The sequence below is a fragment of the Haliotis rufescens genome, unplaced genomic scaffold (assembly GCF_023055435.1).
Source record: "Haliotis rufescens isolate VD_foot unplaced genomic scaffold, xgHalRufe1.0.p SCAF_20, whole genome shotgun sequence".
NCBI lineage: Eukaryota > Metazoa > Mollusca > Gastropoda > Lepetellida > Haliotidae > Haliotis > Haliotis rufescens.
Window position 1 is genome coordinate 21,385,339 of NW_025963891.1, and position 19,049 is coordinate 21,404,387.

The 19,049-nt window shown below is 43.0% G+C and overlaps 2 protein-coding genes across 2 annotated transcripts in view; one reads left to right on the plus strand and one right to left on the minus strand.

The window, feature by feature from the left end:
• LOC124137805 (zinc finger MIZ domain-containing protein 1-like) overlaps positions 1 to 19,049 on the minus strand; it is a 423,984-nt gene that overhangs the window by 381,712 nt on the left and 23,223 nt on the right. The gene's annotated exons all lie outside the window — the stretch shown is intronic.
• On the plus strand, positions 2,172 to 3,974 carry LOC125382658. The gene has a single exon (XM_048400723.1). The coding sequence runs from the start codon at positions 2,172 to 2,174 to the stop codon at positions 3,972 to 3,974; it is 1,803 nt and encodes a 600-aa protein (XP_048256680.1).

Sequence of the window (19,049 nt, forward strand, 5' to 3'; positions counted from 1 at the left end):
TCCCTTTTAGTCTGAAATATTACACCATCTTTGATTCGTTAACTTTCTTAATGTCCCCGTGTCACTGCTTCATACTGGTAATAGGTTGATTTACATTATGTCACGAGAACACCCATATAAAACTGTTTAAGTTGTGCCGTGATTACAAACACGTACCAGCAGACGTCTTAACACGAGACCAGATCACAAGGCTGCCTTGTTACCACCTGACCCAACCCAACAAATACATTTAATCACTACACCATAAAACATCAACACCAGAGAATAATCAGTCTCGATTATCTGCCAATACAGATTCCATTTGGCGTTGAAGGCAAATTAGTGGTGTAAATTATGTGACTATATCACTGCAAGCCAGTGATGAAACCAGGTGTTTGCAAAAAGGGTAAGCATCTCCTGATCTACCTATAGCCCTCACCCACCCACAGTTTCCATATAAAGTGTTTGTTTGTTGCCTAGCGCAACGTGGTATTCCTGCCAAACAAAGACAGTCTGTAAACAATCGAGTTCCGAACAGACAATCCAGTGATAAGTTAATACATATACTGATTTTGTTGAAACTAAAAACGATATGTTAATTTTGAACTACATCTGCTGCATAAGCCACGAGCACGACCAAATCATAGCAAAACTGAAAAGTTTAGAAATATTGTATCAGTCCACAAGACAACTTGACTTAACTACCAAAGTACAGGTTTCCATCATGTCCATCAAACTAATTACAGCCTAACCAACAAAATCACACAAAATAGGTACGTTGAACCAAAACAGATCAACTTGACCCCACTGAAAAATTACGCCAACTGTAATACAAGTCCTGAAAACATGTAAACCAAACAGTCAGTCCAAAACACAATAGTAATTTTTCTAAATTTGGTTATCCCAGAACTTCAAACATCAGAATTTGACATAATGTTTAAACCTTAATTACTAAGCCTCAAACGGTCTCCCATACGATTGAATGCATTGGCAATACCCTCATCCCAACTAACAAGTTCATTTCTCTCATAATCACCGTGTTTGTGGAGGGAGTTGTCAGTAAGGGGCCAGCCCTAAATTGGTGATCGGCAGCGACATAACTAATATCGATCACGCCAATTCACAAGCTCGTGGGCAAAGTGCATCCCGGGATCATTATTGTAGATTCTTCAGCAACAGTAAATCATACCACAGCTCTATCCTACAAATGGGATTTGGTGCAAAAAAATTAAAGTCACAGGCAAAATGAAGATCTATTTTTGGTCCATTTTTTACCATATGAGCTTGAAGTTGGCAAATACATGATAGAGGCAAGAATGGAAGCCATGACGTATCAGACTTGACACGGTGATCCATCACAGCGTTCCAATAACTGAACAGAGGATTTGATGCACATGAAGCATGCATTGATGAATAGCTTTATGAAATTGTAAGTTGGGTCTGAGCTTTGGATATGAAAAGCACATCTAAGTCATGTTATGAGGTCGCACCTCAGCCCAAAGCGTTGCATAAAGTGCAGTGTAGTTATGAGATCATTCTTTATTCCAAGGCAGCACACTCTGCATATTGAACTCCATCAAGACTTCAGATAGCCTGTGTAGATTATCACATCGGCAGTTGGCCTCATCATCCGGGATGATGTAAGCTACATACTCAGTTCTCACAATCTGCCTTGCCCACAGGCCCTGCAGCCATGATGTGCTGTTATGCTGGCTTCTGCTGACAGGGTAGCTAATTCTAACTCAACTAGTGTTCAAATAGATTTGACGGCTATCCCATTTGCATCAAGATAATGAAATAAGTATAAGCTCATGAACACAACCCACCCCATGATACAGAGAGTTTTTTCAATGAACTTATCTATTTGGATAATGATGGCAAATATCAAAGGAGTTCTAAGTCTGTAAGTAGGTTTTCACAAGACTGCCTGAAAATGTCATGAAATCTTTGAAGATTGCCACATGCTATACCAAGACAGTGAGGATAGTCAATAAAAGAATCCATGATGGCTGCAGCTGAGTGGTGCATCAGATCAAATCAAATGAAGCTGTACAATCTATGTGCAACAGAAAGCTGATTTCTAAGATTAAATTCTAACTCCATCTTTGTGTGGAGCATAGTGTAGAAGATCGAGTCTGTCACAAACAATCCTCCACAACTTGTTTCACATGGGTTCATCTCTGGTCATAATTATGCTCTCTCTCTCTTGGGGATTCCAAGGCAAAATAAAGTGTACCCTGTGTACCCTGCATGGCCTGTGTACCCTGTGTGACCTGTGTACCCTGCATGACCTGTGTACCCTGTGTGACCTGTGTACCCTGCATGACCTGTGTGGCCTGTGTACCCTGCATGGCCTGTGTGACCTGTGTACCCTGTGTGACCTGTGTACCCTGCATGGCCTGTGTACCCGGTGTGGCCTGTGTGACCTGTGTACCCTGTGTGGCCTGTGTACCCTGTGTGGCCTGTGTACCCTGCACGACCTGTGTGACCTGTATATGCTGCATGACCTGTGTACCCTGTGTGGCCTGCATGACCTGTGTACCCTGTGTGGCCTGTGTACCCTGTGTGGCCTGTGTACCCTGCACAGCCTGTGTGACCTGTGTTCCCTGCATGACCTGTGTGACCTGTGTACCCTGCATGACCTGTGTACCCTGCATGACCTGTGTACCCTGCATGGCCTGTGTGACCTGTGTACCCTGTGTGACCTGTGTACACTGCATGGCCAGTGTACCCTGCATGGCCTGTGTACCCGGTGTGGCCTGTGTACCCTGTGTGGCCTGTGTACCCTGTGTGGCCTGTGTACCCTGCACGGCCTGTGTGACCTGTATATGCTGCATGACCTGTGTACCCTGCACGGCCTGTGTGACCTGTATATGCTGCATGACCTGTGTACCCTGTGTGGCCTGCATGACATGTGTACCCTGTGTGGCCTGTGTACCCTGCACGGCCTGTGTGACCTGTGTACCCTGCATGACCTGTGTGACCTGCATGACCTGTGTACCCTGCATGACCTGTGTACCCTGCATGACCTGTGTACCCTGTGTACCCTGCACGGCCAGTGTGGCCTGTGTGACCTGTGTACCCTGCACGGCCTGTGTGGCCTGTGTACCCTGCATGACCTGTGTACCCTGTGTACCCTGCACGGCCAGTGTGGCCTGTGTGACCTGTGTGACCTGTGTACCCTGCACGGCCTGTGTGGCCTGTGTACCCTGCATGACATGTGTACCCTGTGTGACCTGTGTACCCTGCACGGCCTGTGTGACCTGTGTACCCTGCATGACCTGTGTACCCTGCATGACCTGTGTACCCTGCATGACCTGTGTACCCTGCATGACCTGTGTACCCTGCATGACCTGTGTACCCTGCATGACCTGTGTACCCTGTGTACCCTGCACGGCCAGTGTGGCCTGTGTGACCTGTGTGACCTGTGTACCCTGCACGGCCTGTGTGGCCTGTGTACCCTGCACGGCCTGTGTTACCTGTGTACCCTGTTTGGCCTGTGTACCCTGCATGGCCTGTGTTACCTGTGTACCCTGTGTGGCCTGTGTACCCTGCACGGCCTGTGTTACCTGTGTACCCTGTGTGGCCTGTGTGACATGTGTGACCTGTGTACCCTGCACAGCCTGTGTACCCTGCATGGCCTGTGTGGCCCGTGTACCTTGTGTACCCTGCATGACCTGTGTGACCTGTGTACCCTGCATCGCCTGTGTGACCTGTGTGGCCTGTGTACCCTGCACGGCCTGTGTACCCTGTGTGGCCTGTGTGACCTGTGTACCCTGCATGGCATGTGTACCCTGTGTACCCTGTGTGGCCTGTGTACCCTGCATGGCCTGTGTACCCTGTGTGACCTGTGTGGCCTGTGTACCCTGCATGGCCTGTGTACCCTGCATGGCCTGTGTACCCTGTGTACCCTGTGTGACCTGTGTACCCTGCATGACATGTGTACCCTGTGTACCCTGTGTGGCCTGTTACCCTGTGTACCCTGTGTGACCTGAGTGACCTGTGTGGCCTGTGTACCCTGCATGGCCTGTGTACCCTGTGTGACCTGTGTGGCCTGTTACCCTGTGTGGCCTGTGTACCCTGTGTGACCTGTGTACCCTGTGTGGCCTGTGTACCCTGTGTGGCCTGTTACCCTGTGTGGCCTGTGTACCCTGTGTGACCTGTGTACCCTGTGTGGCCTGTGTACCCTGCACGGCCTGTGTTACCTGTGTACCCTGTGTGGCCTGTGTGAGATGTGTGACCCTGTGTGACCTGTGTACCCTGCACGGGCTGTGTACCCTGCATGGCCTGTGTGACCTGTGTACCCTGCATGGCCTGTGTGGCCTGTGTACCTTGTGTACCCTGCATGACCTGTGTGACCTGTGTACCCTGCATCGCCTGTGTGACCTGTGTACCCTGCATCGCCTGTGTGGCCTGTGTACCCTGCACGGCCTGTGTACCCTGTGTGACCTGTGTACCCTGTGTGACCTGTGTACCCTGCATGGCCTGTGTACCCTGTGTGGCCTGTGTACCCTGTAAACCCTGCATGGCCTGTGTACCCTGTGTGACCTGTGTACCCTGTGTGGCCTGTGTACCCTGCATGGCCTGTGTACCCTGCATGGCCTGTGTACCCTGCATGGCCTGTGTACCCTGTGTATTCTGTGTGGCCTGTTACCCTGTGTACCCTGTGTGACCTGAGTGACCTGTGTGGCCTGTGTACCCTGCATGGCCTGTATACCCTGTGTGACCTGTGTGACCTGTGTGGCCTGTTACCCTGTGTGGCCTGTGTACCCTGTGTGACCTGTGTACCCTGTGTGACCTGTGTGGCCTATGTACCCTGTGTACCCTGTGTGGCCTGTGTACCCTGTGTGACCTGTGTGGCCTGTGTACCCTGTGTGGCCTGTGTACCCTGTGTGACCTGAGTGACCTGTGTGGCCTGTGTACTCTGCATGGCCTATGTACCCTGTGTGGCCTGTGTACCCTGCATGGCCTGTACCCTGTGTGGCCTGTGTACCCTGCATGGCCTGTGTACCCTGTGTGACCTGTGTGGCCTATGTACCCTGTGTACCCTGTGTGACCTGTGTGACATGTGTGACCTGTGTGGCCTGTCTGGTCAATACTTGTTCATCCACTGGTCTGTCAAGTCAATACTTGTTTATCTACTGGTCTGTCAGGACAATACTTGGTCATTCACTGGTCTGTCAGGTCAATACTTGTTCATCCACTGGCCTCTCAGGTCAATACTTGTTCATCCACTGGTCTGTCTATACAATAGTTGTTCATTCACTCACTCACTTGGCATCTCATGGGAACCCACTCATGACAGAAACCCACAAATAACCATGTGCCCAAATGTTGACAGAGACTGAAAAATAGCCATGTGCCCAAATGTTGACAAAGACCCAAAAATAGGCATGTGCCCAATTGTTGACAGAGACCCAAAAATAGCCATGTGCCCAAATGTTGACAAAGACCCAAAAATAGCCATGTGCCCAAATGTTGACAGAGACCCACAAATAGCCATGTGCCCAAATGTTGACAGAGACCCAAAAATAGCCATGTGCCCAAATGTTGACAGAGACCCAAAAATAGCCATGTGCTCAAATGTTGACAGAGACCACAAATAGCCATGTGCTCAAATGTTGACAGAGACCACAAATAGCCATGTGCTCAAATGTTGACAGAGACCACAAATAGCCATGTGCTCAAATGTTGACAGAGACCACAAAAAGCCATGTGCTAAAATGTTGACAGAGACCAACAAATGTGCCCAGATGTTTACAAAGGCCCACAAATGTTGACAGAGACTCCACAAATAGTCATGTACTCAAATGTTGACAGACGCTTTCATTAATCCCAAGATCTACAAAACCAGAGGTTGAAATATTGTCACCTATCTCTATTTACGTTGATGACATATATTTACTTCTTATTTCAATTTTTCGTCATGTGCAAGGAAGCCATTTCAAAACTATGATAGAAGTATGTAGTTGTCTGTGTATTTTGCCCCTGTGGGATCTTGCTTTTTACAAGTGTTTGATGCATATTAAACAAACTGTAAAGTGAAACATCACCTGATGCATCAAGTCTTTACTGGGATGAAAACAGGCATGAATATTAATGTGAAAAAGACTTACTGGTACAGCAAAGCCCCTTCATTAAAGCCTCATTAACCATGTTAATTCAAGCCTCCTAAACCATCTTATTTCAAGCCTCTTTAATCATGTCAATTCAGTTCTCCTTAATCATGTTAATTCAAGCATCTTTAATGATGTCAATCCACACTTCTTTGTCCATTATTACTTATATCAATATATTTTGCTTTCTAAATAAATTGAAGTTTACTGCACCTTTTTAAACATGTTAAACCGTAACTTGAAAAAAGTTTAATATATTCAACATGAAAAAAATCTGTGTGTTCTCCAGTAATCAAAACCATTCTGGATTACAATCCAACATTATAATAAGCTTTAGTAGCCCCAAGAGCCCTTATAAACAGTAAGTATATGTGTATCAAATGAAAATAAGGACACTACCTGCACTGAAGGCAACCCACTCAACTCCTCCAGAGATCAGGCAACAATAACGTCTATGGAAATGACACAATTGACAACACCTAAATTCCAAACAGAATAACTCCACACACTACCAATACAAAGACAGCTAGTCTATCTGTTACTGTCGTGCCCGACACCCCATTCACTGAGGACTTCTGCTCGTTGTTCAGCTCAAAGCAGAAATGGCACGCCCTTATTCAGCTGTGTGCCAATAGGTCCTACAGTTGCCTAGTGACTTCTCTAATTCTTGTAAAATCACCCTGAATTACCACAGAAGGGGGACTTATCGGAGGGGGGTTTGTTTATTAAGTACGCTGACGAATGCTTCAGCTTGTTTCTGAAGAAATATGACTGGAATTATTATAACATCATGTATATGATATATGGACTGTATTTTATGGGGGAATGGCTGTAACTTGTAGAAAGAAGGATAGCATGGTGGTGGTGGTGGTGGTGGTATTGAGTATGGGTGGTGATGATGGGTGAGTAGGGTGATGTGTAACATTGGTGTTGGGTGAGGGTGGTGGTGTTTATGGGTAAGGGTGGTGGTGTTTATAGATAAGGGTGGTGGTGTTTATGGGTAAGGGTGGTGGTGTTTATGGGTAAGGGTGGTGGTGTTTATGGGTAAGGGTGGTGGTGTTTATAGATAAGGGTGGTGGTGTTTATGGGTAAGGGTGGTGGTGTTTATAGATAAGGGTGGTGGTGTTTATAGATAAGGGTGGTGGTGTTTATAGATAAGGGTGGTGGTGTTTATGGGTAAGGGTGGTGGTGTTTATAGATAAGGGTGGTGGTGTTTATAGATAAGGGTGGTGGTGTTTATAGATAAGGGTGGTGGTGTTTATGGGTAAGGGTGGTGGTGTTTATAGATAAGGGTGGTGGTGTTTATAGATAAGGGTGGTGGTGTTTATAGATAAGGGTGGTGGTGTTTATAGATAAGGGTGGTGGTGTTTATGGGTAAGGGTGGTGGTGTTTATAGATAAGGGTGGTGGTGTTTATAGATAAGGGTGGTGGTGTTTATAGATAAGGGTGGTGGTGTTTATGGGTAAGGGTGGTGGTGTTTATAGATAAGGGTGGTGGTGTTTATAGATAAGGGTGGTGGTGTTTATTTTTTTTATAAGGGTGGTGGTGTTTATAGATAAGGGTGGTGGTGTTTATGGGTAAGGGTGGTGGTGTTTATAGATAAGGGTGGTGGTGTTTATAGATAAGGGTGGTGGTGTTTACAGATAAGGGTGGTGGTGTTTATGGGTAAGGGTGGTGGTGTTTATGGGTAAGGGCGGTGGTGTTTATAGATAAGGGTGGTGGTGTTTATTGGTAAGGGTGGTAGTGTTTATAGATAAGGGTGGTGGTGTTTATGAGTAAGGGTGGTGGTGTTTATGGGTAAGGGTGGTGGTGTTTATAGATAAGGGTGGTGGTGTTTATAGATAAGGGTGGTGGTGTTTATAGATAAGGGTGGTGGTGTTTATGGGTAAGGGTGGTGGTGTTTATAGATAAGGGTGGTGGTGTTTATAGATAAGGGTGGTGGTGTTTATTTTTTTTATAAGGGTGGTGGTGTTTATAGATAAGGGTGGTGGTGTTTATGGGTAAGGGTGGTGGTGTTTATAGATAAGGGTGGTGGTGTTTACAGATAAGGGTGGTGGTGTTTATGGGTAAGGGTGGTGGTGTTTATGGGTAAGGGCGGTGGTGTTTATAGATAAGGGTGGTGGTGTTTATTGGTAAGGGTGGTAGTGTTTATAGATAAGGGTGGTGGTGTTTATGAGTAAGGGTGGTGGTGTTTATGGGTAAGGGTGGTGGTGTTTATAGATAAGGATGGTGGTGTTTATAGATAAGGGTGGTGATGATGGGTAAGGGTGGGTGTTGGGTGAGGGTGGTGATACATAAGGGTGGATGGTGGTGATGGGTAAGGGTGGGTGTTGGGTGAGGGTGGTGATAGATAAGGGTGGATGGTGGTGATGGGTAAGGGTGGGTGTTGGGTGAAGGTGGTGATAGATAAGGGTGGATGGTGGTGATGGGTGAGGGTGGGTGTTGGGTGAGGGTGGTGATGGGTAAGGGTGGATGGTGGTGATGGGTAAGGGTGGTGGTGTTTATAGATAAGGGTAGGTGTTGGGTAAGGGTGGATGGTGGTGATGGCAAGGGTGGTGGTGATGGAAAAGGATGATGGTGGTGATTTCAAGGGAGGTGGTGTTGTTGGGTGAGGAGGGATGATGGGTCAGGGGTGTTGGTGGTGGTGGGTTTAGGCTGATGGTGATGGGTGAGGGTGATGGTGATGGGTAAGGTTGGTGATGTTGGGTCAGGAGGGATGGTGGTGGTGGTGGTGGTGGTGGTGATGGGTGAGGGTGAGGGTGAGGGTGATGAGTAAGGCTGATGGTAATGCGTCAACAAGGTAAGGATACTTCAAACCATATATACACTCAAAAGGGTCAAAAAGCAGTAGAAGATAACCCCAGTGACCTCACCCCAATGAGTTGCCTCTGTAGAAAAATCTTCTGAATCAGTTGTAGCAAGCTGCATGAATTTTCCTTTAATTTCTCTTCACAGCAAAAAAGACAAAACCAAAACAAACATACCTTTGAGTGCAACACACCCAAACTGAACGAACAAGCGCAATAAAATCAACAAAACGGCAATTTCTTAAGCGAGAATTTGCACCAGTTTGTAAAGGTGGGCATAGACGACTGATGAATAACAACAGTGGCCTATTTCGCCCCGACAGAGTGAGGATACCTAATACCTAGGTATCTGTTTGAACAGAGCCACAGACGATCTGTGTCCATATCAGGGTGAATACATCCTCTCGCCTTGATAAGATGCAATAATAAACACCTCTATATCACCATTACATCCTGGGCCACCTCCTTTGTCCTGGACAAACCATGCTGATTCACTGTCAGTAAATCTAAATCACTTGGATACTTCAAACAAGTATCACCTGTGGAGGGTCTCAAGTGTTGTCAAAATCTACTTGTCAAAATGAAACCAGCTCCTTTTAACCTTTTTCTATCTGCACACTTCGTGTTACATGTTATACCTAAAATAATGAATACTTAATGTTAAAAAAAATGATCATTATCATAGATGTGGAAATATTTTGTGTTCCCTGTATGATTTGTCGAGTCTCCCACAAGTGCTGTAATGCAATACAATTGCTACTTGACATCTGTCACTCTGCATCTGTGAGAAATTACAACTTCTTACCACACAGAAGGATACTCTGCATACTTCTAAATTGGAGGTGTTGGTTGGTTGGTTGGTTTGTTGTTTAACGCCGCACTCAGCAATATTCGAGCTATATGACGGCGGTCTGTAAATAATCGAGTCTGGACCACCCGATCCCGTTAGTCGCCTTTTACGACAAGCATAGTCACCTTTTATGGCAAGCATGGGTTGCTAAAGACCTATTCTTTCCCGGAATCTTCACGGGTCAAATTGGAGGTGTGCTCTTTCTTTATTGTTATGTAGTATTTGCTTCAAATATTCAATATTAATGCATTACCAAGTTTACCTGTAACATATGTTAAATCGACTGTCATTGTAATATTTTGTCTATATTTTAAGTATAGTATTGTCAAAATTATGTATGTGGCTGGGTGGGTTGTGTTGTTTTGTCTGTCTCCCTCTGTCAATTGAGAATTATTACATAAATATGAGTGAGTGAGTTGGGTTTAACGCCGCGTTTAACAATATTCCAGTTATATCACGGCGTGTCAGCTTAATGTCGGAGGAAAGCCTGAAGTGATGCGGGTCTCAGACATTTACCACTTCGGTGAAACCCACGAGCACGTGTATGGTGCTGACAAACCTAGAAACATAATCGGGGTGAACCAGGATTCGAACCCACAATCATAGGTTTCTGGCGTGCCCAAGGGACGCAACTCTGCACAGCAAATAGCGGCGCCCTAGACGACTGGGCCACCCGTGCCCCCACATAAATATGAATATTCCTGCTTCAACAAAGAGCCTATACTGTAATCTTGGACAATTATTTGTCCATGTCTGATCTATATGTAATTCATTAATTGTTCCAGTTCAATGTATCCTTTAAAGTTTCAGTTTAAGATTGAAGGAAGAATGGGGTAGTATTATGAATAATGTGAAATTATGAATAGCAACTGTTCTGTTAATCTTGCTAGTTTACTACACTACAAGAAAATACAAACATGCGTGTATACAAATTAACAAGATAGCTTTCTGTATATCTAACACATTTATTTATGACAAAATGTTGAAAAATTCTAGGTATAAGAGGCAAAAAGTGATGAGAATTATAGGAATGGATCACTGAAATATCGTTTTCTCGCTCTCTCGCTTTCTCTCAAGACTAACCATAGTCATATGAAAGAATCAGGTGTTAACTTCTTTTCTGTAGTATGTACCGTAAATCTTGAAATTAACGCTAGAGTAAATGAAATGCAAAAATGCGAATGGACCTAATTAAACTTTTCATTTATGTCTCAGGAATGACTGATGATAAGACAGCCTCACTGCACACTTTGAATAGCGGAAATACCTACTTGAATATAAAACAAACAACTATCTATTTCCAAATTACGGTTTATTGAGAACAATATGTCATTCAAACAAGCCTCTGTGGTCTAGTGGTAGAGCGTCCGCCTGGAGAGCGGAAGGTTCAAGGTTCAATCCCCGGCCAAGTCATACCAAAAGACGTTAAAAGATGGTACTTGCTGTTACCCTGGCTGGCGCTCGGCACTAAGGGGCTAAAACAAGGACTGGTTGGCTAGGAGTCAGTATACTGTGTCTGAGTGGGGTTTTCATGTTAAACTGCAGCATGGTATCTCAGTGTGCTAGCACTATAAAATCAGCATTAGTCCAGACTAGTACAAGCAGCCTCACACACACGTGCATGCACGTCACCTTTAAGTGCAATACTCTTGGACGCGCCGTTAAACCCCATTTCACCTCACCTCATTCAAACACTAGAAATTACATAATGGGCATCCGGTGAGTTACCATTGCTGGGGTGAGGACTCCCAGTTTGATGACATCTACTCCGCATACAGAATAAACATTGATATAGCCTAAGAGTTGTTTTTAGGAAAACACTATTGTTGTTGAGGAAGTACACTACTCAGCACTAATAAGCACTGTTATTTGCTTTTTGTTTTGATAACTGGGCCTGGGGGCGGGGGGGATCCCTTAAAAATCCTAAACAGGGCCATAAATCAATCAATTACTTTTTACGCAGAAATCTGTGGATTGTTTTAAAATCACCAACGTCTGTATAGTTAAATTATGTTTAAGTAGTTAGTAAGAAAATGTCAAGAACATTCGTTTCATATGCATAATTTGAAATGTGACTGGAAAAATCTCAGCTCTCTCATATGATTAAAACCCACCTCAGCCTCCCCCCACGAAATAAAGATAACAACAGCATGCTCCCCCCAACCCATTTATTTAAAGGTCAGCCCCCTAATGATACTGAGGTCAGGTTTAACAAGTTTTGTTTGTTGTTTAACGCTGTACTCAGCAATATTCCAGCTGTATGACAGCAGTCTGTAAATAATCTAGTCTGGACCAGACAATCAAGTGATTGACAACTTGAGCATCGATCCACGCAATTGGGATCGATGACATGCATCAACCAAGTCAGTGAGCCTGACCACCCGATCCTGTTAGTTGCCTCTTACGACAAGCATGGGTTGCTGAAGGCCTATTCTACCCTGGATCTTCACATATCACCCCTATAGTGGCCAAAAGGGGATATTGCTATACCGCGAGATATGAGAAAGCAAAAAAGCAAGAAAGTGAGAAAGCAATGTCCCTTCTCAGCCACCACAGTAACCATGTTTAACTTCGGCCACCACAGGATACCCCCCCACTCAGACATTTTATATTGACACCTGAGCCAACTAGGCCTTGTTTTTCCCCGTTAATGCCAAGGGTAACTACAAGTACCACCTTTCAATGTCTTTTGGCATATGACACTGCCAGGGACCAAACCACCAACCTTCTGCTCTCTGGGCAGATGTTCTATCTACTAGACCATGGCGGCGGTTGTTGACATTCAATGGCCTAGTTGCAGTTTCAAAATTCAAATGCACAAAAAACTCAGGATTGATTGATTGATTGAATTATGTGTTTGTTTGTTTGTCGGAGTCAACATTTCTCCAGTGATATTACTGCTGCCTGTAAATAATTAAATCTTGGCAAAAGAATCCAGTGGTTGATATTATGAACCTCCCATGCTGTTGGGATGACACAAGGCCTGAACACTCAATCCATCTAAGGCCTCAAGCACAGGTTAATGAGGATCAGTTCTATCCGAGTGTGTGAGTGTGTGAGTGAGTGAGTGAGTGAGTGAGTGAGTGAGTGAGTGAGTGAGTGAGTGAGTGAGTAAATGAGTGAGTGAGATGTTTGAAAACTCCTTGATGACACAATCACTCAACTGGAGAGACGTGAAATAGATCCTCTCATAAATCCAAGACAAGCATTCCCTGCCCCGCATCATGCACCTACTCCAACAGTTCCTCAACCATCCCCCCATCTCTGAACCCCAGACATCCTCCCATGCCACTTCCTCCCACTTTCCCAATCCCACACAGCAATCCCTGAACCCCAGACATCAACCCCATGCCACTTCCTCCCTCTTTCCCAATCCCACACAGCAATCCCTGAACCCCTGACATCAACCCCATGCCACTTCCCTCCCTCTTTCCCAATCCCACACAGCAATCCCTGAACCCCTGACATCAACCCCATGCCACTTCCCTCCCTCTTTCCCAATCCCACCCAGCAATCCCTGAACCCCAGACATCAACCCCATGCCACTTCCCTCCCTCTTTCCCAATCCCACCCAGCAATCCCTGAACCCCTGACATCAACCCCATGCCACTTCCCTCCCTCTTTCCCAATCCCACACAGCAATCCCTGAACCCCTGACATCAACCCCATGCCACTTCCCTCACTCTTTCCCAATCCCACACAGCAATCCAACCCCAGACATCCATCCCATGCCACTTCCCTCCCTATTTCCGAATCCCAAACAGCAATCCCTGAACCTCAGACATTTACCCAATGCCACTTCCATCCCTCATAGCAATCCCAGACATCCACCAGATGCAACTTTCCTCCCAACTACCCATCCCGTGCCCCCTACCACCACAACCCCTCTTCCACCTCCCCTCCCTCCAAATCATCCACACTGCCCCCCCCCCCTCATCATTCCAACAGCCATCACCCTCTTGCTCATACACTCCAAACAAACTCCCTTCCACTCCTCCACCACCCTCCCTCTCACAGGTGTCCACCCACCTTCTCTTTCATGTGCATCCCCCTTTCTCCTCCCCTACCCCACCCCATTCTCATGCACCAACGCCCCCTCAACTCTCTCCACCCTACGAGCCATAAAATCATGTGCCTTGATGACTCATTGGTGACAGCAGAACTCGGGTCTTGAGTATCCAAACTGTTGACTTGTTGGATGCAGGTAACACAGTAAAGTGTGCAACGTCCAGCTATGTTATTATGGGAGTGAGGACTGCCTCCGTGGTCTAGTGGTAGAGCGTCCGCCCGGAGAGTGGAAGGTCCAGGGTTCGATCCCCGACCGCGTCATACCAAAAGACGTTAAAAGATGGTTACCCTGTCTGGTGCAAGGACTGGTCGGCTCGGAGTCAGTATACTGTGTCTGAGTGGGGTATTCATGTTAAACTGCGGCATGGTATCTCAGTGAGCTAGCACTATAAATCGGCATCAGTCAGGACTAGTACAAGCAGCCACACACACACACACACGTACATGCACGTCGCTATATAAGTGCAATAATCTTGGACGCGACGTTAAACCCCATTTCACTTACCACCTATTATGGGAGTGAGTGAATGTTCTTTAAAGCCAACCCTATCCCAGCTATATCACTGTAAACTGCTTGTTCATATTATAGACCTGGCAAACCATTACTGAAGTCCAGATGCAATGAGTGAGTGAATGTTGTTTCCCAACACTATTCCTGCTATTTAACTGTAATATAATTGATTATGTAAGTTACATGGTGTCGACATGTAGTTTTAGTCACTGATAATAACCTATGAGCACATATTTACTACCGCATTTAGAGACAACCTTCTCATAATAATGAATACCTAAAGTAACCTTTTACATTTACCAAAGGAGAAAGGAGTGGTTGGCATGTTTTGTGGACACTGTATTCTTACACTTACAAACAAAAAGGGTATGTAACATTCTTCCTTTCTGTTTAACCCTTTTTTCTGATGCACATTTTCCTAAGATCGGAAAAGTGAAGGTTGTGCGAGAATTGCGCTCACGCAGCACTGGATATACCTCTGGCTATAAAATTACGCAGAGGTGGGAAACATTAAATTTCCTATTTGATGGTGTAAGTAAATTTAACTGCAAATATTAAACCGGTTTTAAAAAAAGACACTTAGTGTTGTCCGAGAATTAATTGTGCAAGGAAAAACAGTAAATTTCTCCGCTTTTCATCGTACACCGATAAAAGTACTGTGCGATGATTTTTTTTATTTAGAATCTTTACGGAAACTGATATCTGAACGACATAACTACATATCAAATGGGGTCATATGCGTATGTATAACGACATACATTCAATGCCAAAAATAGCATGCTGGAAATGATGAAAACTTATTTTTCTCTATGACGTCAAAAGGCGACAGAGAGGTTACACACATACAAAGAAAAGGGGACATAACTCTGCTATGCTCAGCACTAGTTTATTGTAACTCAGGTCACTTGGTGAGAATTAGCTGTGGGTAAGGACAATATATTTTCGTGGTGTTTTGCTCACGAGGAACCAAACTTCCAACACAAATATCGATATTGAAACTGTATACGTTTAGTTATAAAAAAACAACATAAGAAATGATGAAATCGTACTTCATAAAAAAGAGGTAATAGAGAAATGGATGGCCCTATCTAACCTATAACTTAGTCCTTAGTTTCCAACATTCTCCTGATTGTGTAAGTGTAATTTGACTTATGTTACATCATTATTAACATGATTAATGGAGCACTAGCCTTATCGTCAAATGTGATGAAATACCCAAAAATTAACACCATTCCTTTTGACGTCATGGCTGGTTTTATGTCTTTGATAACGTCAGAGAAAGACGACACTGGTATTTTCATTAATATATATCTCCCCTAATTTTTGTTCAAGGTATGAAAAAACTTGATGTGTAAAACGGAATTTGATGCTTTTTCGACACAACATAAAATGACTGCTTTCACCAAGTAAATAATGTCTTGAATATGTAAACAATTAGATAGTTTATCGTATATTTAATTGGACAAGACACACACCTGTTTGGCATCAATTTACGTAATGAAATACCCAAAAGAATATTTCAAAACAACCAAAATTATATTCAATATTGGACATATATCTGTTCATTATTATGTTATTATTTCTCTTCATCTTGTCTCAGAATTACACAATAAAAAGTGCGAAGAAAGCTCTATTGGTATGGAATTATCAGGATAATTGTGCATGGGTTTTATTTTTATACATTTTACAATTCCTGGAGAAATAAAGTAAACAGTTTAATATCCTGTGATCACAATATTGAAAAAAGAATGAACCCATTGACTATATAATGCAAACGATAGGAATAATTCATAAATTATTTGTGACTAACGCGCACCTGGCGAATCCTTAGATATCACTGTTCTGTGTATCAAACGACAAAAAAAACAATTCCAAGACCAAGACAGTTCTTTCAGAAATGTGTGCATATATTTTAACAAAAGATATTATCCATTTTGTTAAAGTAATATATTCAGTTTTAGTTATAAAATGAAACAGCTATTCATGGACATTGGTTATATGAACTTTAAATACTGACTATTACACATCCTAAGAAATACATACATGCTGCGGTTACATTTACACTTCATCTTCTAACACTTGTCCAAAGGAAAGAAATATCGTATTTGACACTATAAACCTATCAATTGTTATGTAAACAATGTTCAAACAAACAGGAGATTATCAAAGGTTCGTTCATACATGTTGTGGCCTATATTTACGTATGATATCATTTTGAACATTGACAAATATCCAAAGTGAAATTAATTGTGTGAAAAAATGTATAAAAGATATGCAAAATCTACATCATAACTGAAACTGTAAACAGCATGATACAATGATCATGTGCACTCTCATTCAAGGACCTTCACCTCAAAGAAATTACCAAATATGTACAACAATGTTGACGTATAACATCACTAACTGTGACCGACTTTTACAAAATGGCGTGTTCACTGTCAACAGTACGCGGGATTTTAGAGAGGACTTTCTTTGATTCAGGGATCGTATATACATAAATGTGACATGTAAGTAATCAGAAGCATTCTGACAATCTATGTACTGTTATTTGTTGTTATAATTTTCATTGAAACAAATGGAAATAGTCAGAAATTCCAATAAATACAGTTGTTGTTGTGCGTGATTTTGCGTCAGTCATGGCGTCACACAGGACGGTAACTTTGACAATTTCTGTTGAAAATATCAAATCATTGCAATATATCTATTTGAAATTCCCTAATTCTTCCTACGTTTCTTGTCCCATGCATATTCTGAAAATGTTGAGCCCATATCTTGAACGAATAGACGAATGGATAGCCAAAAATAGGAGAAAATGATACACTGTGTAAAATCTGTATGTTGCTTTGTTCACATTTCACAAGTGCAGTTTTTCAAGCACAGCGTTCGTTTTCACACCTAACTTATTTTGTTAGATTTCATCCAGCCACTTTGTATTGGTGACAAAGACCATTAGTCATTTGATTCTAAAATGTTTGAGGAATTCAAGGATGTATGTATCGCAGCTAAGTTTGAAATATACGTGATGTTACAGGCGTCTCATTACTGGTGTACCTGAAACGTGATTTTGTAAACACTATCCAATATGGCAGAAAGTTCACTTTGGCGTTTGTGTTTGCGTATTTTTTTCCAAAACATTCTAAACGATCATAGGGTTATCAGAGACGTTTTTGAATGATCATTGGTGATTTCATAAAAGACGGATACCCGTGATCAATAATATGCTATTTTTGAAATTCATTTCTCCGAGTAAATATCCGAAATTTAGATTTCAAAACATGCTGTAAAAAACGCCGTGAGTGATGATTTAGTAATGTGTAAAATATGGCGACAATTAAGATTTACCTATTTTTCAGAGGTCATTTTCAGTACTTTTGCTTGGCCTAAAATGCCAGTGGATGATATCACAGAACAGGGAATTTCCCACCTTATTCAAAACTGTGAAGTGTATTTGTGTGAGTGATGTATTTTGAATTTTATTCGACTTCAAAGTGAGGGTTTTAGAGGAGGGACATATATGTCCCTGTGGCATCCAGGGGGTTAAAGTTATTTTGTAGAGAAGCTGTTATTCAAAAAATAAAGATGGCTAGAGTGAAAAGGTGTAGATGAAATTGTGTACGTTATATAGAAACTATTGCCCATTACTGAAGAACTCCACGCACGCACGCACTCATGCATATACGCATGCACACACAGGCACACGCACACACACAAAAAACATATACATGTAACAAAGAGCAAATTTAACCAAAAACTTAGAACATATTCCCACAATGATTTCTTTAAGGTAAATATATATCAGCCAATTAGTTCTAAACATCCTATTACAAGATATTCTGCAACACTTACTAACGTAGACAGTAGGTCGAGAATAAACATAAAATGATTGGTCTGGATAATATTTCACTGGAATTTGTCTAGTGGGCCAGCATATTTTTATGGAACTGATTACACAATCAGCACAAAATGATGTTGCTAAACCTTTCCTAATTCAATATGCAAAGACCTTAACACCTAAAACTTTTCCAACCTTTTGGCTGATGACCTACCCACCACAATCTAAACTGCTCTTATATCATCGACATGACAACCTGAAATACTCCAAGCTAGACCTGCAACCATCTAGAAACATCAGTAGTCTCCCCTAGTCAATAGCTCTACCTGATGACGACTGACCTGTATTGGTCTGAGACATTATATCTCACAATGAATAAACAGACCTGACTGGTTGACATTAAGCTGCGTGTTGCATAATAACTGTCGATAAATGGGCGACCAGTTCCCTGATAAACCAAGAATGAAAAACGCCAACAAATCCTGACAGAAGTTCTCTTTTTATCACTGTCAATTGTTCGACCTCGAAATCTGAAAATGTCAATGGTGATGTGTATCAGGAATATGCCTATAACAATTAATCATTTGTACTCCATGTGTGCATCGCGCAAAGTTTCATCACTGATGATGTTTCAAAACGTAGATCATGATTTCCTCGTCTTTACTGAAGGTCCAACAATTTGATATTCTGGGGAATTGTTATGGAGAATTTAATATTAGTCCCTATCCTGCACAATGTGCAGCCTATTTGTAAGTTTGTTTGTTGTTTAATGCAACATCCAGCATTAATATGACAGTGTCCTATGAATAATTCATTTTGAACCAAACAATCCATTGATCGATATTATGAACAACGATCATCACCATCTGCAAACAGTGACATGCAA